At 51.3% G+C, this 27,486-nt stretch overlaps 1 protein-coding gene across 2 annotated transcripts in view; it reads left to right on the top strand.

The window, feature by feature from the left end:
* Positions 1 to 27,486, top strand: part of MYT1 (myelin transcription factor 1) — a 59,582-nt gene that overhangs the window by 10,047 nt on the left and 22,049 nt on the right. For both annotated transcript variants that reach the window (XM_032198433.1, XM_032198432.1), the window contains exons 2-9: positions 11,107 to 11,207; positions 17,716 to 17,770; positions 19,309 to 19,339; positions 22,326 to 22,388; positions 23,120 to 23,364; positions 24,212 to 25,087; positions 25,662 to 25,796; positions 27,232 to 27,322. In XM_032198433.1, the coding sequence (XP_032054324.1) occupies positions 11,107 to 11,207; positions 17,716 to 17,770; positions 19,309 to 19,339; positions 22,326 to 22,388; positions 23,120 to 23,364; positions 24,212 to 25,087; positions 25,662 to 25,796; positions 27,232 to 27,322 (1,597 nt within the window). The remainder of the gene's footprint in view (positions 1 to 11,106; positions 11,208 to 17,715; positions 17,771 to 19,308; positions 19,340 to 22,325; positions 22,389 to 23,119; positions 23,365 to 24,211; positions 25,088 to 25,661; positions 25,797 to 27,231; positions 27,323 to 27,486) is intronic.

Here is a 27,486-nt window from a genome sequence, read left to right as displayed (position 1 = left end):
CCATTCTTACAATATTCTCATTAATAAGAGTGCAGGCTGAAAGACATCTGTTGGGTCCTATTTGTTTTAAGAATATTAAAGAATAATAAGAATATTTAGGGAGGGGGGGGGGAATGGGGGACCTAAATGCTGTTTTTAGAGCCAAATGTCTAAGCTGCAGCCTTGCAGAGTGGTTCTGTGCCCAACTTGGGGCAGGGTGGGTGGGAAGGCAGCGAGGTTGGATGTGGTGTTGCTGGCTTTGCCTGGTGCTTCAGCACGTTGGTGTTTGGGGCAGCTCTCCCCATGGGCTGCCAGCCTTGCCTGGCTGCTGGACGCTTGCCTGGTGCTCCAGCATCCCCTTGCTGTATTTGTGGGGTGGGCAGGATGGACCCCAGCAAAGCCCTGCACCAGCAGCCAGCTCCTCGTACCTTGGCTTGTGGGGTTGGATTTTGGGGTGGTGGCAGCATGGGGCTGGGCTGGCCCATAAAATGGTGTGCACGCCCCTGGTGAAACACTGCAGGGGGGGATAAAGGACAACTCCACAGCCCTGAGATAAAATCCAGCTGGGAATGTGAAACCCGTGGAGCTGCAGCCTTACGAGTCGTGCTCGAACACCACTTGTGTGCAGCACCTGCCTGCATCCACTGCTGCCTTTGACCTGCCAGGAAAGTGAGCAGGAAGGGAGTGAAAATGTCCTCCCTGGGTTTGCTGCTTGTGTTCTGCTTGATGCTAATGCAGTTAAAGTAAATGGACCCTGAAAGGAGGGGGGGGAAAAAAGCCAGGCGTGTGTTCGGTAAAGGACCTGCTGAAAGAACCCTCCGCTATTAACGCGGGTATATGGTTTAAGAGAAGGTTGCTGTCGACTGCAATCTTTGCATCTTGTTTATGCTTGCTGGGTAAAATATTAACTAAAGCATCTGAACATAAAGTTCTGGTGTGAAAGAATATCAGCAGGGGAGAGCCATATGGTGCCAGCATGCTAACAAAATACCAAACGTTGGAGATTCCTTTTTGCAGAAGACTGAAAACTCTCGTTCCCATCCATAATACATGAGTTCACGCCTTTGATTACGCTAAACATTAGTCCAAGTGGTACAGGAGTCTCTTTGGAGCTAACACAACTTAGGGCACACGGTTGTCTTCCCTCTCTTCCTTCACATAAAAGAAATCGATGTCGAGCTGTTAAGATACAAATACCCAATATGCTGTAAGACAATATGTTTCCGAAACTGCTGCATAAGCTGCCTCTGCTCTAATTAAATATAAACTGCAGCGGGGACTCGGGTTTCTTCTGCTTCGTGCCTTCGCTTGAGACCATTTGGCACGCGTGCGGCTTTCCCTAGGCCAGCATCTGCAAGTCAAGCCTCTTCTGAAGAAGCCTCTCCCCCCCTTGGTGGCACGCTCAGACCCTTTTGCTCAGCGTGGAGGTCAGGACCGAGGGCTGTAATCGTCTCCTTGAGCTGTAGCTCGCGGGCGTGTTTACCTGAATGCTCTCTGCAAGCGTGGCAGTCAGGTGGATTCAACAGCAATGAATTAAACCCTGCATTAGGAGGATCCCCTGGTGAATATTATTATAAGGTACAAGAGATGGCTCTGGGGGAGCTTTCATGCACATGGTATTTAAAAACGGAGGCAAAACCTGCAGGTGACACTCTGAACGCTTTTGCATTTATTTTTTTTTTAAACAATCCCACAAACCTGACAATTTGGTGCTGAGTAATTCTGCCTTGTGCTTGTCCCTGGGATCCCCAAGTGTGGCTGGTTAAGTTTGGTGATGAGTACTGAGTTACCTGCACGTGGAAACGACTACGAGGTGTGGATTAACCCTCCAGCAGCTGGCTGGGATTAACCCACCTGGCGTTGGTGTTTTGGGGCTGGAGCCTTCCCAGCCAGGGGAAGGCAGCACAGGGGGTGGAGGACAATGTCTGTTTGGCAGCTGGGTGTTTGGGGCCAAACCTGGCCTTTTAGTCACTTGTATCAGTGCCTGTGCCTCCAAAGTTGGCCCAGCTCAAGCAGCAAGGATGAAAAGTTTGTGCCTCTGTAAGGAGCCGTGGCCGTGAGCCCCAGCTGCTCCTGCTGATGCACACATTTCTCCTCTGTAATCTTCAAGCTCTGTGTCTAGCAAGCTCCTGGCAAGTGGAGCTAAAGGTTTGTTTGTTGCCCTCAATATTTTGATGTAATTAGTCAGCGAGCAAGTAGCTGCTTTTGCTCAGAGAAATGCTCTCTGCAAGTACACAAGTGACAGGAGAGGATGAATGGCCTTCTGGAGGGAGCTGCTGGTTCAAAAAAAAAGAAAAAAAAAGGTGCCTGGGAGCCATGTTGTTGCTTCAGAAAGGAAAAAGACAGTCAAAACAGTTAACTTTGCCTGCAGCATCGCAGCAGAGCATGGGGTTGTCATCTCCTCTCACACATCCCCTGGAAACTTGTGGCTTCCCTCTGCAGAGGAGAGGCCCCTGGCCATGGGCAGGGTGCTGCGGTGCCATGGGGGTGCTGGGTGACAGCAGGAGCGAGGGGAGGGCAGGGGGGAGAAGGAGGCTTGCCAGGGTGTGAGCTAAACCCTGCCTGTGTCTGAGGCTTGGGATTTGGGTCTGTACCCCCATCCTGCAGCGTTTCCCATGCGCTGGGCTCAGACCTTGGGCTGGGGCTCAGCGTTGTGGCTAAGAGGTGCATTGAAGGGGGCTCAGCCCATGCCAGAGGCTGGATGTGGGGATGGATGACGTGCAGAGAGGCACCCAGCCGCTGCCCCATCCTCCTCCCCAGGCGTGACATTGTCCCTGCTTCTTATTCACAAGCAAGCCCTGGCTCCCATGGGCAAGGCGGAGAGGTGCCACTCGCCTCCATTTAATCCCAATTACACGGGGCTGCAGGAGCGCTAAGAGTGCTGCCAGCAGGGCTATAAACTCAGCATATCTGATGATTCCTTGCGAGCGAGTGGAGCTCAGCAGGCGACTGTCCTGGCAGGCCGTGGCACGATACCAGCAGAGGGTCCTGGCTCGTGGTGGGCAGCGTGGGGACGGCCCCGGTGCGAGCGCGGCGCTGCCGCTTCCCCAGGGGAGCTGTAGGCGCACGATGAGCTCACCTCCTCTCCTGCCTTATTGCTGCTGTCTGTTGGACTCCGCCTGACACACGCTTACGTGTCAAGTTTTCACTTCTTATAAGACAGCCGAGAGGAAAGGCTTAATATCGCAAAGACAAGCTGGCAGCTGGGAAGTAGCCCACTTAGTCATCTAGCCGTGCGTCACAGCGCTGCCAGCATCTTCCCCTGCTCCTCCAGGCAGCCTCTCCTCCGGTGCCTGACCTGCTGCTGCCTGCTGCAGACCCCCCCCCAGTGCAGAAAAGGGGCTGCTCCAGCAAACACCAGCAGCGGGACCTGGTCCTGTGCTTGGGACAGAAGGGCTCTGTCCCTCGGACACCTCTGTGCCCGGCTTGGTCACCAGCAGTGAGCCACATTCAGGCAGCAGCAAAATTGTTTCATTTTTTCTTTTTCATTTTTTTCTTCCAGTTTTGTATTTTGGTCCGAACCCGGGGGGCCCAAGGGTAAGCTCCCCAGGCAGATTCAGATTCACGTGGGCTGTGACAAATTCGCTGGGGTATTTCTGGCAGTTTGGAGCCCAGAAGGAACAAGAGTCATTGACAGACAAATCTATAGCTGGCAGATGATGGAGGAAAGATCAGTTTGTACCCCAGCAGTTTCTTCAGCTCTTTCCCTACATGCTGGGGAAATCCATGTTTGCTGTTCAAAAAAAAAAAAAAGTGCAGATCTAACAGATCTAAATGATGCTTCAGCCTGTCCCAGGAAGGCTGTCTGGAGTTAGTTTTTCCTCACTTGCTGTTTCTTCATGCAAAGACCCCCATTAGTTACCTTTGATTTAAGCATTTGGCTTCCACCACTGTGCAAGCACAGTGCTCAGGTTTACTCCTCTTCTTTCTTGATATCCAAACTGGTGATGGAGCAGCTCGGACAAGGGGTGCTGTGAATACCTGAGCTGTCTCAGTGCACCCAGCTCGATCTGTTTGCTATCCACCCACACTGGGAGAACCTCCCCGTGCAGGCACAGCACTGCTATGCGAGAGGGGAGGATCTGGTTCCAGCAATCACTGATGCCTCCCTTTACCCCTTAAGGGGCGAGCTAGGTGGGTCTTGGAGCTGAAATCCCCCCATATGGTTTGCTCCTCTCCATCACCTCATTGTGGCCTGCTTCCCCACCACCTCTTTCCTTAGCCACCCCTCTCTCTACTCCTCCTCATCCCCAGCAGCCCTAGTGCTGCACCTCTTTTCCACATGTACAAGGTTTTACGACACAGAAAACATTTTTGTGGCTTCACCCTGAGCCATCAGTTCATTTGTTTCAACAGCGGCTCGACTCGGAGCTGCTTTCTTTCCCCTGACCCAAGACACACTTATCCAAAATCATCTCTAAAAATCCATCCGTGGTGAATTCTCCTGCTGGTGTTTCGACACATCGGCTCCATGGAAGCTTTCGATTTGGTATGAAAAGTAATTATTACCGGGGTGCAGTTTAGCAGTTATTTTTCACAGCACTGGTAAGGTTAAAAGAAATAATAATAATAATATAAGAAAGACTCAGCCAGAGTAACTGTCTGCAACATGCTATTTGCATTTTTAAGGAAATACTTCTTTGAGACAGCTTGGGTGAAAGGTCGACATTTGCATATAAATGGAAAAGAAAGTGTGTGGTGCTGGAAGTTACATCTATATTATTTTCTCAGCAGTGAGCTGCTGTTTCGGCGATTAAGGGACGCAGTTTGCATTTGGCTTTTATTGAATAGAGAAGGGACCGGGAAAGCCAAATTAGAACAAAATAATGAGGAAAATGTGCAAGAAGAAAGGAGCGGCATCCTGTGCCTTGCTTCTCGGAGATGCGCTCTGCATGCCTGACGTGTTACACGCCCGTTTGCACATGCATTGGGCACGAGCGCGCGTCTGAGCACGGCTGCCTCTGTGCACAAAGGGATGCAGGAGTGGTCCTGTTGTGGAAGAGTGTGGCAGAGGAGGGCCCTGGCACTCCCAGTTTGGAAAGGAGAAGCCAGGGCTTGCTTGGTTTTTGTCCAGGCTCAGGTATGTTCAGCAAGGAAGGTGCAGCTCCTGAGACAGCAGTAGGAAAATCCGCACTTTGGGCAACCTGTAAGGGCTGGAAGGGTGAGGGCAGGAGGGAGATGCTCATCCTTCAGACCTAGCTCTCATCTCGGTGGGGTCAGCATCTGCTTTTCCAGGCCCTGCTGTTGCCCTGGCCCTTGGGAACCCCAAAGGGGTCCTCTCGTGGAGGATCTCACCACTTTGCTTTTGCTGTTGTGGTGGCCTTGCTCACCACGCTGAGGGTGCCTCGTATTAACAGCAAGAAGCCAAGGAGCTGGGGACGGATGGGACGTTAAGGAATGTTCACTCTTTCTATTCTTTTTGATCCATATATTCAAGGAACAGTGCACAAACAGTGATGTTACTGTGGGCATGCAGCATTCCTTCTCTTGAAGAGTTCACAGTGATACAAGGATGGAAGGCAAAAAGCCCCTACACCTTCTGCAGCACCGTGTGCTGTACTTCTGCCAGCCAGCAGGAAAAGGAAAATAAAAAAGGCTCCAACAAAAAGCCTTATTAACTGGCTGTGAACACTGGAGCATGAATATTGCTCTTAATGAGGAGAGGCTGTGGCCTCATTTGCTTTCTTTGCGTTGTAGGTGTGCTGAGGGCTTCAGCCCCTGCAGCTCAGGGTGAGGCCAAAGGTGGGTCCTGGTGCTCGGTGCGCAGAGCTGCTGGGTCTGGGGGTGGTGAGATTGCAGAGGGGTGGTGGATGGATGGACAGGAGCCTCCTGGGCTTTGTGTGGTCCTGGAGAAGGGATCCCAGGCAGGGTGCTGCTGGGTGGCCCCTGGCACTGCAGCAGGCAGAGCTGGAGGGAAGGTGGCAGCACCAGACACCTCCGAGCCCCACTGGTGCTGAGCTGGTTGGTCACACGTGCTGTGCTGCAAGCATTGGTCCAGCAGTGAGAGCACCAGAAAGACTTGATCCTACTAAAATCCAAACCTTTCTTTTCCTTTGTGTAAAGGAAAAGGTCAGTGTGCATCATGGATTTTGTAACCTTTGATGCTACAACATGTGGTTTGGTAGAGCAAACCACATGAGCGCATCAAGCCAATGTTGCTTGTCTGCTGGGGCAGAGGGACCAAAAATTCATGCACCCAGTGAGCTGCTGGGGCTCTGCATGGCTGGGGTGAGCAGTGTGGCTGAGCAGGAGACCAAGATGTGGGTGAGCTGCCCTGGAGACCAGCCCAGGGTGTAGGAGCCATTTGTATCCCTCATCAAAGGCGCTAATGTTTGCCAGCTTGCTTTAAATAAGAGCCACAATCAGAAGCACGGGGCTGCTGTGGTTCTGGCACGCAGCAGCCTCCAGGTGCCGGGGGAGGACGAGCATCTCTTGGCATTTGCTCCCTGCTCACCAGTTCCCCACTTTCCTGCTGGTGTAGTCGTGGGGCCAGCTCCCTGCAGCTTTATAAGAAGGAACTGTCTGTGGATCCTACATCTGTCCTTTCGCAGAGATAATAAACTCTTTGGGGTTTGTCCAGGGAAGCTCCCCATCTCCCAGCATCCAAGCTCAACATCTGCTTGGCAATTGCTGAGCTCCTTTCCCAACCTGCTAAATAAAAGTATCTTTAGGTCAACTTCCGAGCAACACAGACCAACCTGCAATCTGGCCGGCCCTGCTCCATCTCCCATCCATACATTCAGTCTAATTGATTATTAAATCATATTTGCTGATAAGTGTGAGATGTAATATCTATTATACAGCTGTTAAACCCCAATTAATATGTTTTAACGATCAGTCATTTACTGTGCAATATACAATTAACATCCGGTATTAAATCTTGAATTAAATGCATGTTTGGGAAGCTAAATTTGGAGCGCTGAACGTGGCTGCGCTGCAGTAAACAGTGATCATCGCATGGAGTAGACAGTGTTTCTGTGCTGTGAGAGGGCATTCGTCACTTCTCTCGGAGATCTTGGGCAGCACAATTAGGAACTGAAGGGTTTTCTCTAGGCAAATGCAGCCCTGCACCAGGCTGTTTGCCCCGAGGGCTATCAGAGGTGCTGCTGAGAGCTCCCTGCCTTTATTCTGTGCTGTTGGGTGCAAGAGTTGGTGTGCGGGTGTGTAGTGGCAGCAAAAGCAGCAGATTGTATGTTCAGCCACCTCCACAGAGTTGTTCCTCCCCGTGCCATTGCTGTTCCTCAGTGTAGCTGCAAAGGAACCTGCGGAGGCATTCAGGGACCTAATGACAAGGTGGAAAACTCCCGTATTTCCTTGTAAACCTGGCAAAAGAGCCGAAGTCTTTCAGCATGTGGCTGAGACCGCGCGTTTCCCTTCTACAACGGCACGTGCAAGCTGCAGCTCAGTGCAGGGGTTTGCTCCCCCTCTGGCTGGCAGGGAAAGGTGTCCATTGCCTCCAGGAGTTTGGGTGCAGAGAGTGGTGAACGCAGGTGGTGTGCTGTAAAATGCACCCCTGTGAGCCACCAAGAGGTGTGGAGGCACAGAAATGATGCAAAATTTGGACCTGGGACTTTTTTTTATTCATGTGAAAGACGGGGTCCAAAGGATTTGTCCCAATTGGACAAATTGGGGTCCAAAGGATTGGTCCAAATTTGTCCCAAGGAGCAAGCCCGTGTCATCTAGCAGGATGCAGAGCGCCTGGGCTGAAGGACCCAGCACAGGGTCCCTTGTGAACACAGCGCTCCCCTTTCCCGTGAAAAATGTGCCTGAACAAAGATGAAGAAAAATCTCACCCTCTTCCTCTTTCTTTCCTCTCACTTGGGGGAGCAAATGAAGATTGATATGTTTTTCTTCTGGTCTTTCGGTTAAAAATATGCGGTGATGCATCTATGAGGAAACGAAGCCTTTCCCCCATCTGTTCTCCGAGAGCCCCGTCTCTCACCCCGTCGCTTTGCTGGAGCAGATGTAACCCCGTGCAGGGGCAGCTCTGGAGGCACGGCCGTGCTGCTCTGCCTGCAAGGGGGCTGCCCTGTGCCGGAGCTGGCTGCCTCCCAGCAGCCTCCCTCCATGGCCACCTTGCTTTCTGCTCACCTTCTGCACTCCTGAGTTTCATATGGGCTTATTTTCGAGGGAAATATCTGCTTTTCCTTGGAGTTTTTTTTTGTTTTTTTTTTTTTTTTTTCCTGGAAAATCAGTGCTTTCTCTCCTTGGAAAGTGAAATACTCCAAAGTCTGATCCACCTTCTGACTTGCGTGTGGTCTCCTTCTGAAGTTCCCAAATTTTCCTTTTTGGACTTGATGAGGGTGACCAGAGGTTTCGGAGACCTTGCTCTTCCGTGTCACGGTTTTGCACATTTTGCAGTGCTTCAGTTCACAACCGCCCTTCCTCGGTGGTTATCTCTGAAGGAGAGGAGGGGACAAACAGATTCAAGGCTTGGAAAAAGCTCTTTCAGAAGAGGACACGGTGATGCTTTGGTGATGGACTGACATAAATGTTGATGGGAAAACATGATCTTTTTAATGAGTGACCCAGACAGTGGGCACAGAGGATGGGCACAGTGGAGGAAAGCTGGTTACCTCCTTGGGATGTGAGCATTGGGCTGTGACCTCCCGGATGGGCTGAGCATCTAGGGCTGCTTTTCATGGGGAAGTGTTTGTAAATGCTCCGGGCTGTGAGCTCTGGCAGTCCCAGCTCAATGCCAGGAGGGGAGCTCAGAAGGACCGGTTCCCTCGGGGATCTGCTTCCCGGCCACAAAATCTGTCATTTAAGCCAATATCCCACATCTCAGCTTGGGTGGTCCGGGCAGGGTTAACAGGAGTGTCCTTCACATAAACGTGCTGCCTTTCTGCTGAATCCGGGTCCGGAGGCGAGGGGAAAGGGCACAGCCAGCACGTGCAAGCTGATCCCCTCTGGAGACCGGAGAGATGCATTTAAGCAGCACAGAGGAGAGGAAATCTGATTCTGGTGGTGACGGCTCAGATGGCCACAGCAGCTCCGGGCTGGGAGCAGTGGCTGGAGGGTGCTGAGCTGGTGGGGAGAGCCTGGCCCCGTCCCCTTCTCTTTACCCTGGGTCCAAAGGCATGAGATGCGATGGGAAATATAGCTGGCACCTTGGTCTACGTTTACCCCAACAGCTCCAGGGCTCATTCTTAGCCTCCTACTTAGGGAAATGTTTCCCTTCAGACAAGCAGTCAGGCCGTAATGTCCCATGTAAGTGCTGTAGAAACATCTTTTATTATTATTACTTGGTGCCCTCACCCCCGTTCTCCTTTCCTCTGTCCCTTTTTTAGTTTCTTTCCCACGTTATGTTGCATTTTTTATCATCTGCCTGGCCATCTGTGCCTCCCCACTTCCTTTCCTTGGAGCTTCTCTAAAGGAAAATAATGTTTCAGCAGCTCCTGGATTTTGTGTCCAAGCCCTGTGCCTTTCCTGGGGATCCAGGCTGGACACAGTGCTTTAGACAGTATTTAGAGCAGAGTCTCCAACATGGATGTTTTGCCCGTGAAGCCTAGAAAAGCCCCCCTAAACTTCTCTGCTGGCTTCAGAACAATTTCATAACAAATGCATGAAGGTGACTTTCACAGTCAGCGGTGCCGGGCGCTACCTTGGGCTGTGTGTCACTGCGGGATCGAATTATCCCAGCCTTTCAACGTGCTCATCCTTGCAAGAGCACCGTGGGATGTGGTTGTTCCTTAATATCTTGTAGATAAAGAACAGGCACAGGCAGGGCTAGGTATTTCCCTTGGTATTTGTTGTGCGTTCTCCTAAAAGCTGCTCGGTGGCAGAGCAGCTCTGAAGTCACTCAGCTGGTGTCCTGCACGCTCAGCAAGTTACCCGTGATCCTTATCCGTTTCTGAAAGCCCGTCTCAGGTTTCCTTCAGTGCCTGTTAGCCTTCTGCCTGCTTTCACATAGAGATCACCCAAATAATAGACACATCGAGGAAGCATGGGAGCCTGCTCTGGCATCACTCAGGGAGCCCAGAGCTGCCCTGGGCTCTTCTGCAGGCTGTTAGCACCCGCGATGGATGCGCTTCCCCAGCTCCCTCCTGCTGGGGGATGCTCTCCTTCCCCTCGCCTTGCTGCTGGAAGATGAATGGAGCGAGGCTTGGAGAAGAGGCAGTAAATTATTCACTGCTCAATGCCACAGGGAGCCGCAATTAAAGATTGAAGGGGAAGGCTGGTGGTGGCGGCAGCACCCAAAGCAACCCTGGCTTGCCAAGGTGAGCTCTGACCCTGGGGACCTGGAGTCTGGGGGCGAACATTTTTCATCTCATTACCACAAACAGGAGGGGAAGACCCACAGTGCAGCTCCTGCTGCTGCAGCAGGGCTGGCGCCTGCCCCTTGGATGTGTTTGAAGTTGTGTAAGAGAAAAGGAGAGTGCCAAGCATCAGCTTGTAAGGTGCGTGCTTCCCAGGGCTTTCCCCTGCTCTACCTCCAGGAGCTTTAACCTGAATATCCTCATTTTGCATCTTCACCACGAATCGCTGCGGTGCCCTGCTCCCAAAAAGCTGGTGGTGCCCAGAGTTGTCATGGAAAACTGCACCAGGAGCAGGGACCCTGCTCGGCTCCCAGCGATGCCCAGCAGTGGGTCCCATCTGCTGCCTTGGATGTGTAAAATTTCTGGGAAAGAATAAAAAATAACTTTAACTCTGGAAAGAGAAGAGAAGAAAGTGTGAGGGTAGAGCATGTGGAGAGGCTTTGCTGGTTGTCACAGGCACTACGAGGCTGCTGGGCTGCTGCTGGTGGCCACTGTGGGCAACCTGCGGGCTGCAGTCACTTCTCCTGTTGGTTTTTCCATCAAAAGACCGAAATGAGCAGCATTGTGCAGAGCCTGCACCAGGCTGAGGGCACCCATGGGTGCTTCTGCGGCTTGGCTGCTGCATGGGAGCCTGTCAGGTCTCTGAGCCTTCTTTTACCCTAACTGCAAAGTCTTCATGGTCAGGACTCATGGCCCTGGAGTGTCACCAAGGGGTCCTGCTCTGGGCATGGAGACCCCTGGCATGGTTTAAGTGCCCGTTTAAATAAAGCAGGAAATAAAAATGGCATTTTCACCTCTGGCTGATGCTGTCAAAGCGGTGCCGGGCTGACTTCACCTCCTGACCCCGTGTTCCTCTCCCCCTCCCTAGAAAATGAGTTTCGGGGTGAGCTGCTGAACCAGAGGTGGACCTGCGGAGAGAAGATCAGCAGCTGCGAGGGAGCCGCCAGCCTGCACGGCACACGCATCAAGGTGAGCGGAGAGCCCTTCCTCCTCCACGAGCATCCTCTTCCTCACTGTGGTAACAGCAGGACAGGGCTCCACGGTGTCACAGCCCTCGGGGACCAGCTGGGCCAGGGGGACGGAGCCTTTCTGGCACCCAAACCACAGGCAGGAACTGGGTGGCTCTGTCTCCTTGTTAAAGCCGAGCCTCCTGCGTGGTGCGTGCAGGCAGAGAGGCTTCCAGCTGGCGAGATTTGGCTTCGGGGCCAGTTATTTAAATCCTTCCCTTCCTCTCTGGTGCCATCCTTCAAGGACAGCTCAGGATATTTAGCTCGGTCCCAGGCCCGTTAAAAGAGGCCCTTTCTGTGAGGGGCCGGCTGGTCGGAAGAAGCCCCTCGTGGGCCAGGTGAAGCCGTGGTGTGTGCCGAGGGGACAAGCGAGGCATTCATCCTGCCCGGCCACAGAGCTGCCCATTTACTGCTGCAGCTGGGGCTGCTGAAAGGGCTCCAGCCCGCGCCGTCAGAGCCTCTGCCAGCAGATGAGGAAGCTTTATTTAAGCACAGAACGGGGCTGCTCGTTACACAAGTGATGCTTCCTGCCCGGTTTTGGACACTTGGTAATGAGGCACAGGCTGGGACAGACGCACAGACCCCCAGGGCAGTGGAGGGAGCCCTCCTTGGGTGACTGATGTTAGCCACTCATCCTCGGTCCCCAAATAAATGGAGCCCCAGGAAAAGTCCATATCAGCAAAAATCCCCCCTTAGAAGCATCCTTCTTGGCTAACAAGCTGTCAGCTGCGTGCAGGTGTCGCCAGGAAAGCTCACACCTTCTTAGAAAGCAGAGTAAGCAGTTGTTGCTATATTTAAAAGCGGCTCAATTAAGGCTTTTCTATTGAACCTGCCAAATAAGCACTTAGATTAGATTTAATAAGATTGTTGTATGTTAATAAAGCGATGATTACAAAAGGTAATGTGCCTAGTACCTGGTGCTCATCTAGTGCTCTGCCTCTGCCAAGCACGTTGCTAATATTAACCATTTCTCGCAACCCTTGCCACTCTGCCCAGCTGTGCTTTAACACAGGGAACCTGGTTTGGGGCCAGGAGGAGCTGGGAGGGGACATCCAAAGTGGGAGCAGGATTTGGGGTGGTCCTGCAAAGCCAGGTCATGCTGAGAGCACCAAATAAGCATGGACTACATTTATATGTAGCTTTCCATGGTAGTTATGGCTCATAACCTACAGGATGTGCAGCTTGAAAGGACAATCAGATGTGGGACACTCTTATTTATTTTTGTCCCTAAAGAAGTCTGGGTGCAGGATAAAATTTCCTTTGACAGGTCTGAAATGAGAGGCGCTCCCTGCACGCATTCAGCTGCGTCTGTCTGCCCAGACACTCCTGCTTTTTCTTGTCCTGGCCCCAGCAGCTGGAGGAAAAATGAGCCTTTTTCTCCCAAATCTCCATTCCCCTGTGCCTTGGAGAGCTCCCTGGCCCAGCGAAGGCTGGCAGCTGCTAGGACAGGTAGGGCTGGTGGTGATGGGGCCGCCAGAGCCCCTTGTCGGAGATGTGCTCTCATAGTCTCGCTTCAGCAACTGCCTCAGCTCGTGCCACTTGAGGATAATCTTATGAAAATGGCAGCTTATTACCGAGCCTGAAAACAATGGGGTTGAGGAACTGCAATTTTTTTTCCCTCCCCCCCACCCCTCCTCTTTTGGCACGAGAGCCGTTTGCACATACCGAGCCACTTAGGTCTCTGTGCGCGTGAAATGGCGTTTGGATTGCATGTTGTAGCACTTCCAAACAGTCAAGAGGAAAGTAGATGTCAACTTAAACTGCTGCGCGTGAAATCACCCCAGCCTTGAAAGCCAGAGCTGCAGAGGCACACGGTGCAGCTGTGGCTGTGCCAAACGTGATGCTCTGAGCATCTTTTCTGGTCCGCTTCACTCGTGTGGAGGATGCCTCTGCTACAGAGCATTAGCGCTCTGTAAATGTTTAATTTGCAGCATTGTTGTTGTTTTTCTTTTTTTTGTGGGGGGTGGGTGGGTGTAGGACCCCTTTTTGCAAATGAAAACTGGCAGCACAGCTGAAGGAGGCTGGTGGTGACAAAGCTACAGGTTTTAATTTGGGGGAGAGGGCGGAGGTACAAGCTGTGGTTTTGCAATTAAAGATGTCAAGGCGAAATCCTCCCCCGGTTCGGAGCACAGGGTGTCCTTTCTCAGCAGCAGCGAGAGAGCAGAAGGCAGACGGTAGCTTGTACAGCTGAGGACGGGGCTCTCCATAGGTGAAACGTCAGGAGGATTTAAATCAAGCAGCAGGGGAAGACCCTAAAGGAGGAGGGGGAAAAAATAAACAGCCCCAGAGTGCGGTTATAAAATAGTACCTGGGAGCTATGGGGCTGGTGCGGAGGCTTTCAGCCACTTTCAGCCCTTTTTAAAAGAAGAGCAAGACTCTTGAGCAAAGAGTATTTCTTCCTCCATCCCCTCTTTATTTATTCTTTTAAAAATTAATAGCTAGAGAAGGTGCAGCAGGACGGAGCCCTCCGCATTACCTGCAGTGGGCGGTGATGCCATGGCACTTGGCAGAGGGGGATGTGGAGACCCAGATCCAGGTCTCTCCACCCATGTGCAGCCTGCAGCAGCCAAGGGGGATCCTTGTGGGGTTAAAAATAAAACTTAAAATAATCAGGCCAGGCCATTCAACCCCGTTTTTGCTGCCTGCCTTGGGTTGGCCCCATAGCCCCCCACGCCGGCATCCAGCTGGACCCTGGGGCTAGCTCGGGCAGGTGAGGCAGCCCCTTGGTCCAGAGGGAGCTGGGCGACCACGGTGCAAATTAGTCAGAACGTTAATTGTCCCTGGTGAGAGCCTGAAGAAGTGTGACTGCTGGGATAAGGTTATTGGTGGTGGTGTTTCCCATTTACCACCCTTCTCCCTTCCCTTAACTCATCCTGGCTTTGAACCCAGCCCCGAAATGGGGCAGAGGGAACTGGGCTGTCCTCCCACCCTGCATGACCCAAGAGGAAAAACCAAGAACAAAACCACCATTCAACCCTTCTGTAAAACATCATTTCTTCATCATTTTCTCCCCTACCTGCTGAACAAATCTCAGTTTTGTTTTTTAATTGAGCAGAAGCTGTCTGCGTGTCCCTCAGCCCCAGCTTCATGCAAAAGGCTTTTTTGCAACCTCTGCAGATAGGCGCTGATGGAAGTTCTGCTGCTTCCAGAGTAAAATAAATATTCCTGCTGAATCCTCACCTCTCTTTGGCCAGCTGAAGGCTTTTTCAGCGTGTTTATTTTCTCTGAGCTCCGCGCTGCTCTTGAATACATATAAAGTATTACTGCTGACCGTGGGGAATTTCAGCATGGCCCTTAATGGGGGATTTGCATAGAGCTGTCGAAGCCCTGGCGCACCTGGGTGTCTGGGCACGGGAGGCTTCAGTGGTTTTATGTTAACGCCTCGGTCTGCCTTCAGAAAATAAATGTGTATTAAGAGGAGAAAGGAGATGAAAATATCAACCGTGTAGGTGCTCCGTAAAATTAAACTTTGGATCCGTTCCGCTGTTCCCGCACCTTATTGCTGTAGTTTTGGCAGCAGAGCCAGACAGCTACTGCACCAGGAGGCTTTTAAAATTCACCTGGTGCTCAGGTTAAACTGTCTTTCAAGTTTCTCTCTCCGAACCTCATTGATTTAGGTGTGCAGCATCAGGACAGCATCGGTACTGTTTGTGTTATGTCGGGAAGTTCCTTAGTGCAGGGCAAACGTGGTAAGAAATTGTCCCTGCACCAAAGCACCTTCAGAGAAAAAAGGGCAGGAGGGAAAAGAAGCCCAGGGGAGGAAGGGATGCTCTCCAGGTTACCGTGCCTGGCAGTGACAGGCCATGAAGCTGAGTCCTGATGTGAGCATCCTGACCCAGTGCAGGGTCTGGTGTCTGCCTGGTTCCGTCTGTTGGCCTGAAAAATCCTCTCGGTGTGCGAGAGAGCATCCAGCCACGAGGCGAAGAGGGGCTGCACAACCCCTGCCTTGTTCTAGCTGCTCTAACATGCACTGAGGCCAGCACCTGGTAGCAATAATTTATTTCCAGGTTTCCTTGCCAATTAATTGTGTGCTTGTGCGTGCAGGGTTTTTGTTAGGAGCTGGACTTGGGAAGAAAGGACCCTCCTGCCCCTTCTCCACAGACCCTGTGCTCTCATTGCCCAGGGAAGACAGTTCCACCTTGAAAGAGATCTTGAAGGCAATGGGAAGAATTGCTCTGTTGAGGTGTTGTGGTGTAGAGAGGAGCTTGGTGTTAGCTCAGGTGTGATATCTAATATTTTTTTGCAGCGGGATCTCTCCCGTTTATAAGCAAACAGCCACAGCCTGGCCCACCTGCTTGTCATCCAAGGGCAGGTTTAAGAAAAATAAAGTTTTGCCCTGTGTTTCCCTCAGTCCCAGCCCTCCCTCTGGGCTTTTTTGAAGACAGGCTGTGAAACCAGAGCCATGTCCATCAGCTCCACTGGCCGCGGCCAGCACGTCACAGGCACTGCCCGCAGCCCACCCTGCTCTCGCTTTGAATAATTTATCCGCAGGAAACCCGTATTGCCAAGGCACCAGCCCAAAGCGTGCCAGTTCCCTGGGAAAACTGTCAAAGGGAAAAAAAAAAAAAAGAAAAGCCCTCTCTGAAATTCATTTTGGTTGAACGCAGGCTCCCAGCAATCAAACGTATCAGGCGCTTTGTCGGCGCGCGGCGCACGCTGGCTTTGAAAGGCTCATAAATGTAATGAAGTCCCTTTGACACCTGCTCCTCTCCGCACTTTAAACGTAAGCCATTGGTCCGCAGGGAACCGGGGCTTTAAAAATAGAAATTATAGTAATTGTCTGCTGTGTTATTGGGAAGATTGTAATAAACGCGGAGCACAACACCGCGGTGCCACGAGCTGAATGCTGACAGGATGCATAAATTGCTCCAGGTTTTGATTTTTTTTTTTTCCTTTTCTTGAGCCTTCCTATCCAGCAAATCACAGAAATGAAGGTGTGTTAGTGCCTTGCTGCCAGAGGGAGGCAGTGGGAGGGAGAGAGGCGCTGGGGAAACTTCAGCCCTCGCTTTGAGGGGTTTCCAGCTGTGGTGCCCCATCGGCTGGGACCTCCATCCCCAATAATCCCTGCCTGCCAAGGATCCATCCAGACAGTTTCGAGGTGCTCGTAGGCTCTTGGAGGCACCTACTGTGTGTGAATTGTCCCCACCAGCAGTGGAGCAGCTCCCATGTGTGTCCTGTCCCACCTCCATTGGGGTACCAGAGGGTTTGCTTTTGAGTCTCCTCGTTTTGGGGTGGCACAGGAGCTGGTCTCATCCATATGAGACCTGTAAAGGATGCTCCAAAGAGCACATGCCAAAGAAAATTAGTTTTTATTGCATCAAATTGCACTCAGAAATCCTTTTTCACCCTTTTCTCTCTTTTCCAGGAGGAAATATGTTGGAGTGTAATGCTCTGCAATAAAACCTAAATCATCTCCCCGGTCTACCCGGATCCCATTCACCTCCCTGCTCGCACCCTGATCCCCCACACCCGATAGGCATTTGCTGCCAAACACACCCAATGACTCAGATTTTGTGACACTGGGATTTTCATCCTTGCTGTGGGGCTGCACAAAGAGATTTGGGCTGCCCGCATAGGAGTGGCTGCAATCATCTTAGGGCAGGACAAGGGCAGGAGATGAAATCGGCTCTCGGGCCCCTTCAGCAGCTTCCCTGAGAAGCTAATTGCAGTGCCACTTCTGTTATCCCTGCCGTACCTTCTCCCCTCACCTGGCCATCCCCTCCTTTTGCTGTCACCTCAGGCAGGGCTGATCTCAAAGCTCCCACCTCCGCCACGGTGCGGGCACGGAGACAGCGCTGCAGCCACGCGCTGCTGCATTCAGCCCTCCGCTACCTTGTGGCACGCTGTGATGTTTAATTAATAGCGAGTGCTTTGAAGTCCCTGGCGTTACTTATTCATGCCCATATTCCCCGCAGACCCTCCCATTTGATGTCCATGTTGCAGAGGTTATTTAGATGCACCCTCTGTGTCAAATCTGAGCACAGTGGAGAGGTTGCTCTTTAGAGCGCTACATGAGAAGTTGCCCTTCCCGGGCACGAGATCAGCTTGACCCAATATTCAGAGATTTCTGAAGGCTGAGATATGCTGGCTGTTCCCTGAGTTGCACACACTATTTCTGAATTACTGGGTTTGGTGTAAATACATGGAAATTTGGTCTGGCCTCAGCAAGGGAGTTGTTTGCCTCTATCGGGGTGTTTTCTCTTGCCTCTTCATCCCTCCCTGGCACCCCGAGCAGGGAGTACTTGCTGTGCCCTGGGTTGGGGAAATTAATGTAAGGCTGCTAAATCTGGCAATCCAAAAGGAGATTGTGCCTTCTGCCTTTCAAATGAATAATTTGGGTTGAATGATAAAAGCAACGCAAGAATTGTCTATCTCAGGTATTTACCCAGAGCAGCAGCCATGTGTGCAAATTGCCTTTAATGATAGTTTTCACGTTGTCTTTTAACCAATACCTTCTCTTTCCATCCCAGATGAGTTTAGAAAATGACGATAAGAGAGCACGCACGCGATCGAAGTCTATCAGAGGTGAGCAGCTGATCATCCCCCTGCGTGGGGAGGTGGTACCCGGGCTCCCTGCACATTGCTTGTTCCAAAAGGGCTTTGGTTTGTCAGGTCTCCAGGCTTTAAATTACACACACTGCCTCTCCTCCAGCCCCACTGAGATTTGTCCACGAGCCTGGAAAACTCCCAGCTACAAACCATTACAGCGCCTTGTAATATTTAACCCTCCCTCCCTGCTTCCCTCATCCCCGCTGCCCAAAGAAAAAAAAAAATTAAAAAGCAAAAAGCAAAAGCCCTTTGCATGCTTTGCTTGATGGGGATCGCAATCGCTGTAGCTTCAGATCAGCTCCCGGGGCTTTCATCATGCACACTCTGCCAGCGGCTTTGAAGTTGTACATCTGAGAGCGCCTGGCAGAAGTAGTGCATGCTGCAGAAGCAAACAGGGCTGTCTCCCGGCAGGGACACGAGGACAAGTGACTTGTTAATGCAAAGCTTGATTGATATTTATTTTCCACCTTTAAAAAATTGCTCAGTTCGCTCTTCACGTGTTTCCTCTCCGGGAGGAGGCGAGGCGGTCTGGTGCAGAGCACGGTGCATCACCTCGTGTGATGGGCGCAGGGCATCCTCGCAGTATTTATTCCTTCTTGTGGACGTGGATTTGATTAATTGCGAAGGTGGCTGGCAGCGAGGGATGAATGGGGCTGGCTGACATGAAGCGGGAGGGCTGCAGGGGTTGCAGCTTCATGCACGCAGCTGTGCTGGCCCACCTCACTTTGTGCTGGCCTGCCTTCCTCCTTGCACTTTTCAGCATCTTTTTTAAAACCAAAGGAAAAACCAGATGCTGCCAATTGTGCTGAATCAAGCTGGATTATGTGGGTTTTATTGTCTTGCTGCACGTACCTAAAAGTGCTCGCTCAGGTTGCTAATGAGAGCAGCCCGATTCTATTTATTTTCTCACACCCTGCCTTCGCCACACTTGAATCTGGGTTTCTGGATGTGAAAAGGTAATTTATCGAATACACCGTGGGATTTGCCACTGCCTCCAGTTTGTTGAAGCTTGTGAGTCATCCCACCGGGAGCTGGATCCCAGGAAACCCAATTAGCTCAAACAAATTGAGCAAACGTGTTATGGTTTTTAGCTTGGGCAAATTTAGCTTGTGTTGTATCTTTATTTTCCCTCCTGATTATTTGGATTTCTGGCTGAATGGAAGGTTTTTGGCAACGATGCGATGTTGGTGTATGTTGTTACTGAAAGCAGTGGGATGTCCTCTTAACCACGAGTGGGGAATAATCCCTATCCCCCCCCAAACTATTGTTCACTCTAAAAGCCAAATGTCTGAGCATAAGGATTTCCAAGGCAAGTGTATGATGGCACATAGCAAGTATTGGCAGAGTGGGTTGTCCTTTCTTGCCCAAGTGGGATGCCTCTGGGTGCAATAGGAATGGAGCAGCTGTAGGAGAGCATCCCCCAGGGAGGGGAGATGCCCCACGAGGGCTCAGCCCCTTGATGTGTTTTTGACCATGTCTTTGTTTCCATTGCTGCCTCCTGCCCCTTCGGCCAGTGCCCACGGAGCTCATCGGCCAGGAGGTGAGGTAAGGACCCTGCTCCTCCTCCTCGGTGGCGGTGGGAGGGATGGAGACCCCAGGCTGGGGTCAGCTCGGGTGAAACCCTGCTGCTGCTGGCCCATCTGGGGACCAGGGTGTGGGGAGCAAATGTGTGGGACTTAGAGGGTGGAGATCTTGCTGGATGGCTTATATTGGACCAAAGAGCCTCCATCTACCTTTTGTCCTTCCCGGTGTAAACTCCAGCAATGCCTGATGCCCCTATTTTATGTAGGGTGTTGTCTTTGATGATCTTGCAACAGAGCAGGATTTCTTTTCCGTGTTGTTCCCATCCTCCCCTTGCCCCCAAACACAGCCACGTCACATCACTCCTCATGCCAAATGCTCCTCCTCCTGCCCTGCGTCCCCTGTCAAGCCACCGAGGTCTCGTTGTCACTCATTTAGCAGCGCTGGCATGCGAGCAGCAGCAGCCCAAAGAGCTGGAGCGAGCCTTTGCAGCCCTACAGAGCTTCTCATTATAAATAACAGCCTCCCCCACCTCTAAGCTGCCTTTAAACCTCGCGCAAGGGCTTATGCAAGAGGTAGGAGTCTTTAACCTGGACAGGCGCTAATAGCAGGGGCTGCCTTTCCGCTAGAAAGCCGTGCGTGTCAAAGAGTAATTGGACCTTAACCAGCCCAATCTCAGCGCGTTTCTGCTCCTCCGCTCCCCGATTGCTCTGGAGAGATGGAGGAGCGAGTGGCAGGCACGCCACTTCTCCAACTTTTATTGCTGAACACTTGAGTGGAGGTGGTAATTGGAGCAGGTGACATATATAAGGGGCAGGACGGAGCGCTCCACAAAGCCATCTCTGCAGCTGTCACCTAATTGCCTGATTAACTGGACGATTAATCGACTAATTGGAAGCAGGGCAACGTCTGCATGACAATAAGCGGCCCTTTTGTCAAGCAGATGAAGGCTTCGGGGAGAGGGGAGCAGGTCCGGCAGTGGCTGTGGCAGGGAAGGAGCGAGGCTTTTACAGACCCCAGAGACCCTTTCTGCTTCTGGGACCCCAGCCAAAACGCATGAAACCCCCCTGGAGAAGAGCGGGGACAGAGGTGTGGGGATGGCAAAGCCTGGCCCAGAGCGTGGTGAGCATCACCTCTGCTTTGGGGGCTTTTTAAGGGATTAAATCCACGCACCGGAGACATCCCAAATCACCGCCTGCTTTGGGAAACCCCGATGCTGAGCCGCTTGGCTTGTTCCTTTTTATTATTTACTGCAGGCTTCATTTCACCACATTAAAAATGAGGTGGGGGGAACGAGCTTTAATTGATTCAGGAAAGCTTATAAAAGCCCGTAACATCTTCATCAGAGCTGCTTTTGTTTCCTGCTGAATGAAGCCTTTTTCAGGCGAGTCACTGGCACCATAAACACCGCTCTGTCTTCTGCCTGCGCTCACTTAACGTGTGTCTGGGGCTGCTCGGCACAGAGCAGCCTCAGTCGTGGCTGAGGACAATTAAAATTAAATAGACTTGAAGATCAGCAGCAGAGGGAGCAGCGAGGGGGCAGCCCCTGATCATGCACATTAGTGGGATGAGGTGCAATTATATATGGCCCTGAGCATTTTGCTAGGGATAGGTGTGTTGTTTGTAGGACCCCCAGTAGTGGCAGGACTCAGTTTTTAAATTCTCCAAAAATGGTTCAGTTTGTACCCAAAGGAACCATTCCTACTGCCCTGACAATTCAGCAACCCATTCCTGTCCTGTTTTGGGGTTTAATTCTTTTATTTGAATGCAGCAGCCCAGCTTGTGCGTGGTGTTTTTGGGAGCTAAACCATTAGGAACCCACTGGTGTGCTCCCATTCACCTTTTCCCGAGCTTTTTGCAGGGGCTGGGCTCTCTGCTGAGAGCAGAAACTCTGCGTCCCTAAAGCCTGACTTGGCACTTGCTGCTATTTAATATCATCCCATGTTTTTACTCCAAGACTAAAAGGCTGGCCGGATCCCCTCTGGGCTGGCGATGCCTTCTCCCTTTGCACTGTCATCAGGAGATTTCATTAGCGCTTCCAACTTCCCGGGCCGAGGGTGATACGGTGCTAAATGAGGTTATTAATCCTACACGACTCCAGAATCCCTCAGACGTCAGGCCGAGTCACTTGGGCATCCTATAATCAATGCCGTAATCTGGTTTTGCCAGAAAATGTTTGCTTTAATGCTTTTTATCTGGAGCCCTTCTTGCTCTTGGAGCTGGGATTAATTACCCCTGCAGGGGAAGCGTGCGGCCCCGCGCCGAGGGATGCAGCAAGCAGACGGCGTGGATGCAGCCCCTGGCAAGGGCAGAAGCGGCTGTGAGCACTGCCCAGAGACCCCAGGAAGTCTTTAATGAGTCCTCTTCTGCAGGGCGGCAGGAGCAAGTGCAACGAATTGGGATTTTTGTCACCTAAATGCTATCTGTTCCCCCAAAAGCGAGCTTCTGCAGTGCTCTGGAGGATTTGCCTCCAGGTGACTTTCACCCACCATGCTCTGGCTAAAAGCTGAACATCCTCACCCCGTTCCCTGCCTGCTCTTTTCATCAGGGCTCCCATTTCTTGGTGCCAGGAGCCCCAGTTCCCCAATAAGCCATCACGCAAGTGGAAACCCATGTTTCCCTCCAGCACCAGCGAAAAAGAAAGCTGAAGAGTGGGGAGGGGGGGAGGCAGAGTGTAGTAGTTGTCTGGTTTTTAAAAGCTTGCTCTTACACATGCAAATCTTTAATTAAACATACTCATAAAACTATAATGAACCGTTCATCTAATTAAATGGGGTGAGTCATTTCATTAATTTTTAGCAAACTGCAAAGCTGCTCTCCTGCCCTCCTCAGTTGGAATTCAAAGGGACAAGCTGAAGCATTTGAGGGAAATTATCTTCCTTTTTTTGCGGTTATTTTGTTCTTTGTGCACAGAACCTGTTTAACTGACCATAGCTTATACTCTTCTAATTAAAAAAGAATTCTTCGGGTCCTATTGCTGTTCTTGATGGTTGCTTGTTTCCTTCTCCAGCTGTCCTACCCCAGGCTGTAACGGCTCAGGACACATCCGTGGGAAGTATGCGAGGCACAGAAGGTAAGGCTGGGTCGGAGGTAATGGGGATGGAAACATGCAAGCAGGAAACCCAGAGACAGATGTTCCCTGGAGAAGCTGGTTCCTTGGAGGATGGTTCAGAGCAGGAGCCAAACTCCCTCACCCTAAATCCATTTCTTGCTGTGTATCCATCAGTCCGTGGGGTCTTTCACCAGGCTGACAGCAGCCTTAACACCGACCCCAAACCAAGACAGCAGTGCCCGGTGGGAGCTGTCAGCAGGGACAGATTTTGGTCTGCTTGGTACCTTTATGGACACGGAGAGGAATGAGAGCCCACTGGCTACGGTGGAAGCCAAGACAGCGGTAACCAGTGGTTTTCAGATTAATTTAGTTACAGCAGTCGGTGGACAAGCCCCAAAGGCTGATTTTGTGTCCCCTGCCTGGTTTCATGATGGCACTGGTGGCCAGCACCAGCAGTGCTGCTGGGAACCATTGGTCTTGCTGCTCCCTGGACACCAACTGTCCATGGGTGGACTGGTAGCATGAGTCCGGCAAGTTTGTGCTGGCTTCTGTGTAAAGCCAATATCAGGAGATGCACAAAGTCAAGGCCCGAGAGCAGATCTTCTGGCCATAAGATATCAGAAATGATAAAAATCTGAGCTACTACATGTGTTATTTTTTAGTATTTGTGTATTTATCCCACTTGCCTGCCTGGTTGGGATGCCGTAGACATGCCTTCTCACCGGGCAATGCCTCCTTGCTCCCACCCGCAGCCTACAAAGCTGCCCTCTAGCAAAGAAGAGGAAACTTCAGGATGCGGAGGCCGAACACCTGGTGTCGAAGCGAAAATCCCACCCGCTCAAGCTGGCCTTGGATGAAGGCTACAACGTCGACAGCGACGGCAGCGAGGAGGCCGAGGCGAAGGAGTCCGGCTCCGATGAGTCGGAGGGGACGCTGGAGGAGGATGAGGCGGAGGCGGTGGAGCAGGAGGAGACCCGCAGCCCTGAGCCGGCAGAAGGTGCTTTGTCATTATTGATTGCCAAGCTGCATTGTGGAGATGAATAAAGGGCAGCGAGTGTTAATAACCAGGAGTTATAGCTCCTCTGAATCGCGCGTCCCGCAATTATTGTGTTTGGTGGAAGCACGGCAGCAGAGCTCTGGTTAAGTGGTGATGGGTTACACACAGATTGTCTCTCGAGTCTTCAAAGCGAGAGCTGCTCCATCAGGGATGCTCCCTGGGGAAAGACCCCTGGAAGCACAAAGGAGCTCCAAGTGGTGGCGAGGGCGGCAGCCTGGGCTCCTCCATCACCTCCCTGGTGCAGGATCCGACCATCCATCCTCTTTCCAAGGAGAGGAGTGACGGACAGACGGGCTGGGTGTCTGTCCAGGGTCCTGGCATTGCCTGGTGGAGAGCCCCTGGTTTTGGGAGCAGGGGAAGCATGGGGCCAGCTGGCTGCTGATGGTTGGGGGCTGGGAAGCAGCGAGCGTCTGAGCACCGGGAAAGCTTTCGCAAGGAAATCCCCTTTCTATCTGCCGTCCCCGAGTGCAATAAATTAGGCTGCTCCAGGGGTATAACAGCAAGGCTCTGGTTTCAATTAAGCTTAAGGAAGACAAAGAGATGTTTACAAGCTTATATCATTACTTTATTTTCCTTTTTTTCCCCCTCTTTTTTTTTTTTTTTTCTCTCCTTTTTTCTTCCTCTCTTTTTTTTTCTCTTCTTTTTCCTCCCTTGCTTTCTAATTTTTCTCCCTATTTTTCCATCTTCTTTTTCTTCTTTCTTGTTTTCCCCTCTCTTTTTTCCTCTTCCTTTTCCTTTTTTCCTTCTCCTTTTCCTTTTCCCTCTCCCCACCCCCCCGCCTTCTCAGAGAGAAGCCCAGCAAAATCAACCCATTACGGACAAAAACCAGCAACAAGCACATCTGGGCCCAGCAAGGCCAACTATAGCAGCTATCAAGAAATAATCGCCAACTCTCTCCTAAACCTAGGCCAAATAGCGGAGGAAACCCTCGCCATCGAAGGGCAGCTGCCCGAAGCGGAGCTGCAGGTCTCCAAGCCGCCCCAAAACGTTGTGCACCTGGTCCACGAGGATGCGGGAGAGGAGATGGTGGAGGAGTGCGACAAGGAGATCATCATCCAGACGGAGGACGCGGAGGAAGTCATCGAGGTCACCAGCGAACGCAGCAGCAACGAGTTGTGTCCGGAGCACCGGGACGATGCCAGCTGCGAGGAGGCCTGCAAGCTGCCCAAAGCCATGCAGGCTGAAGGAGAGGAGGAGGAGGAGGATGAGGAGGAGGAGGATGAAGATGAGGAGGAGGAGGAGGAAGAAGAAGAGGAAGAGGAGGAGGAGGAGGAAGAGGAGGAGGAGGAAGAGGAAGAGATAGCTCCCGAAGTGATCTGTGAAGAAGCTCCTCACACTTCTCAGGATGCCCAGAAAAGCCACTGTGAAGGGCAGTTCAGCCCGAAGCCCGAGTACTCAGTCATCGTGGAGGTCCGCTCGGACGATGACAAGGACGATGACGCCCGCTCCCAGAAGTCAGCCGTGACCGACGAGTCGGAGATGTACGACATGATGACGAGGGGGAACCTGGGGCTGCTGGAGCAAGCCATCGCGCTGAAGGCCGAGCAGGTGAAAATCGTGAGGGAACCCAGCCGGCTGCCGGGAGAGCACGTAAAGCACTTCCAGGTGGACGAGAAGCAGAGCAAACCACTGGACAGCATCCGAAAGAGCTACTATGGAAAAGGTGGGGTATGGGGGCGAGCCTCTGTGTGTCTTCTTCCTTCCCATCCCCAAGGGCTGAGCTGCTCAGCTCCAGGAAAAGGGGGATGCTGGGCGGGGGGTTCATGTCCCACAGTGGGAATTTAGCCACAAATCCATGCCCAGAGAAAGAGGGACATCCTGGAAGTCAGCAGTGAATGCATAAAATGATGGTGGCCTCCGTGTCTCAGCAGGGGGGTTAACTGGTTAAAGAGCTCTGTTGGCCTTGCAAATCTCAGCCTGGGCTGCTGGAGGGTTGGTTTCAAAGCCAGATGGGTTTTGGGGTAAGGGCAGGCATTGGGCATGGCCAGGCAAGGGACTCTGTGCACTGTGAGCACTGCTGCTGGGCTGCCTGCTTGGTCGGGGGAGTAGCTCTTCACTGCTGATTTGTTTCCAGTGTTACAGTTCCACTTTCAGAAAAGTATCTCCAAACCCAAAGTTTCTCCCTTATTAACTGGAAGAGTGGTGGGAAGCATCCGGGGCAATTTTTCAAAGAAATATTCCAAACCTTTACACCTCTTCCCCTCCAAATCCACTAACCTGCTTCCCACATCCCCTAGATCCCTCGAGACCCGAGAAGCGAGAAATCAAATGTCCGACGCCTGGCTGCGATGGGACTGGCCACGTCACGGGACTCTACCCTCACCATCGCAGCCTCTCTGGTTGTCCGCACAAAGACAGGATCCCCCCTGAGAGTGAGTACATGCTCGGGTGCCCAGCAGGAGAGCACAGGTTGCTTAAATTAGTCTGGAGCCATATTTCCTAGAGGGATTTTTACATCTGATGGGTAGAGCCATCCCAAGGGTATTGGGCACTCCATAGAATACCAAATGGTGTGAATTTTGCAAATGAGTCCCTAGTAGGAGTCTGATGTTAACCCCTGAGGTATAACAGGGTCTCTGGTGTGGTATGGTGATTTTCCAGCTCATTCCAGGATGCTTCTGTCCACCAAGGTGGTACTGCACTTCATGGGAAATGCTAAGGAGATTACGAGAAAGTCAGACCCTTCTTAAAGATTTTAGCACCATCCTGTGGAGGATGAGGTCCTTTCTCTGCAAATCAAAGGTGCTTTGAAAATGACTGCCCACCCCCTGAGATGTGTTGAGCGGTTCCCACCTTTACACTGAATTTCTTGTATTTTTCTCTCTTTGGGATATCATATTTGGAAGAAGGAGAAAATGTTCTTTCCTGATGTCCAACTGTGATGAGGGTGTTGCCATCTGGCAAAGGAGAGGAGGTGCTCAGGACGTGTAAGGCAGCTGAGTCTCCTCCTATGCTCTTGTTGCTGTAAAATTCATGAAGCGCTATACTGAGATTCATCTCTTCTCCTGAAAATATTTATCAGCATCATAACAGATTTTTATATACATGTACAGAGGGAGAGTTTATTTCTACCTCTCTACCAGCATCCTAAATAGTTTTCCTTGTGCATATACATAAAAATCAATGTTGTATGTTTACGATAATGGCATAATAGACCAAAAACTAAAACCACCACACTTCCTTATCAGTAATTTCAAAGGTTGCAGACCTGCTATAAAGACAGACTTGCAGGAAACAAGGAGGAAGTACAGCTATCTCTGCACAAGTTCAAATGCAAGGGAAAATATTAATAAATAAATAATACAAGCTGTGTGCTTCAGAAAGGCTTGCAAATCAAATTATTTTCTCTACTTTTAAGGTCAGCACTGCAGGAAGCAATAATCCTGAAGATTAAAACTTAAAAAAAAAAATAAAAAAAAAATCAAACAAAGACTAGTCCTCAGGATAAAAGCAGAGATACAACTTCAATCACTTAAAACTACCTGAAATGGGGAGGCCTGGCTCCAAAATGATGGAGGGGCTGTTGGGGAGACTGGACTGCAATCAGCAAACAGGGACAAAGCCCAGGCTGTGTGCAGGGATGCTCTGACCTGAGCAGTTCTCCTTTGAACATCTCTTTTTTTTTCCCTCTACGCAGACAAATTCTAATTACAGCATTTCACATGCCTTGATTTCTAGGAAGCCAGTGTACAAGCCTTGATGATTTTGTCTTTTTTTTTTTTTTTTTTTTTTTTTTCTTCTCTCTGATTTTTATCGAGTTGTTTTTTGCCTCCCTTCCCTTCTCCCCTTCCCCTCCTCTCTCCGAAGTCTTGGCGATGCACGAGAACGTGTTGAAATGCCCCACGCCAGGCTGCACAGGACAGGGTCACGTCAACAGCAACCGCAACACGCACAGGAGGTACTGCCTTCCTCTTCTTCTGCCCTGCAGCCAGCCCCAGGGGTGCAGGATTTGTTCTGGAGCTGCAGCCCTCCTGCTGGGAGATGCTCTAAGCAGGATGGGCAAGGAAGGGATGATCCTAAGACAAAGAATAATATGGGAAAGCAAAGATGGGGCAGGGGTTT

This window comes from Aythya fuligula, chromosome 16, assembly GCF_009819795.1.
Source record: "Aythya fuligula isolate bAytFul2 chromosome 16, bAytFul2.pri, whole genome shotgun sequence".
Classification (NCBI taxonomy): Eukaryota; Metazoa; Chordata; class Aves; order Anseriformes; family Anatidae; genus Aythya; species Aythya fuligula.
Note: the sequence above shows the minus strand (reverse complement) of the source record. Positions and strands in the feature narration are given on the sequence as shown.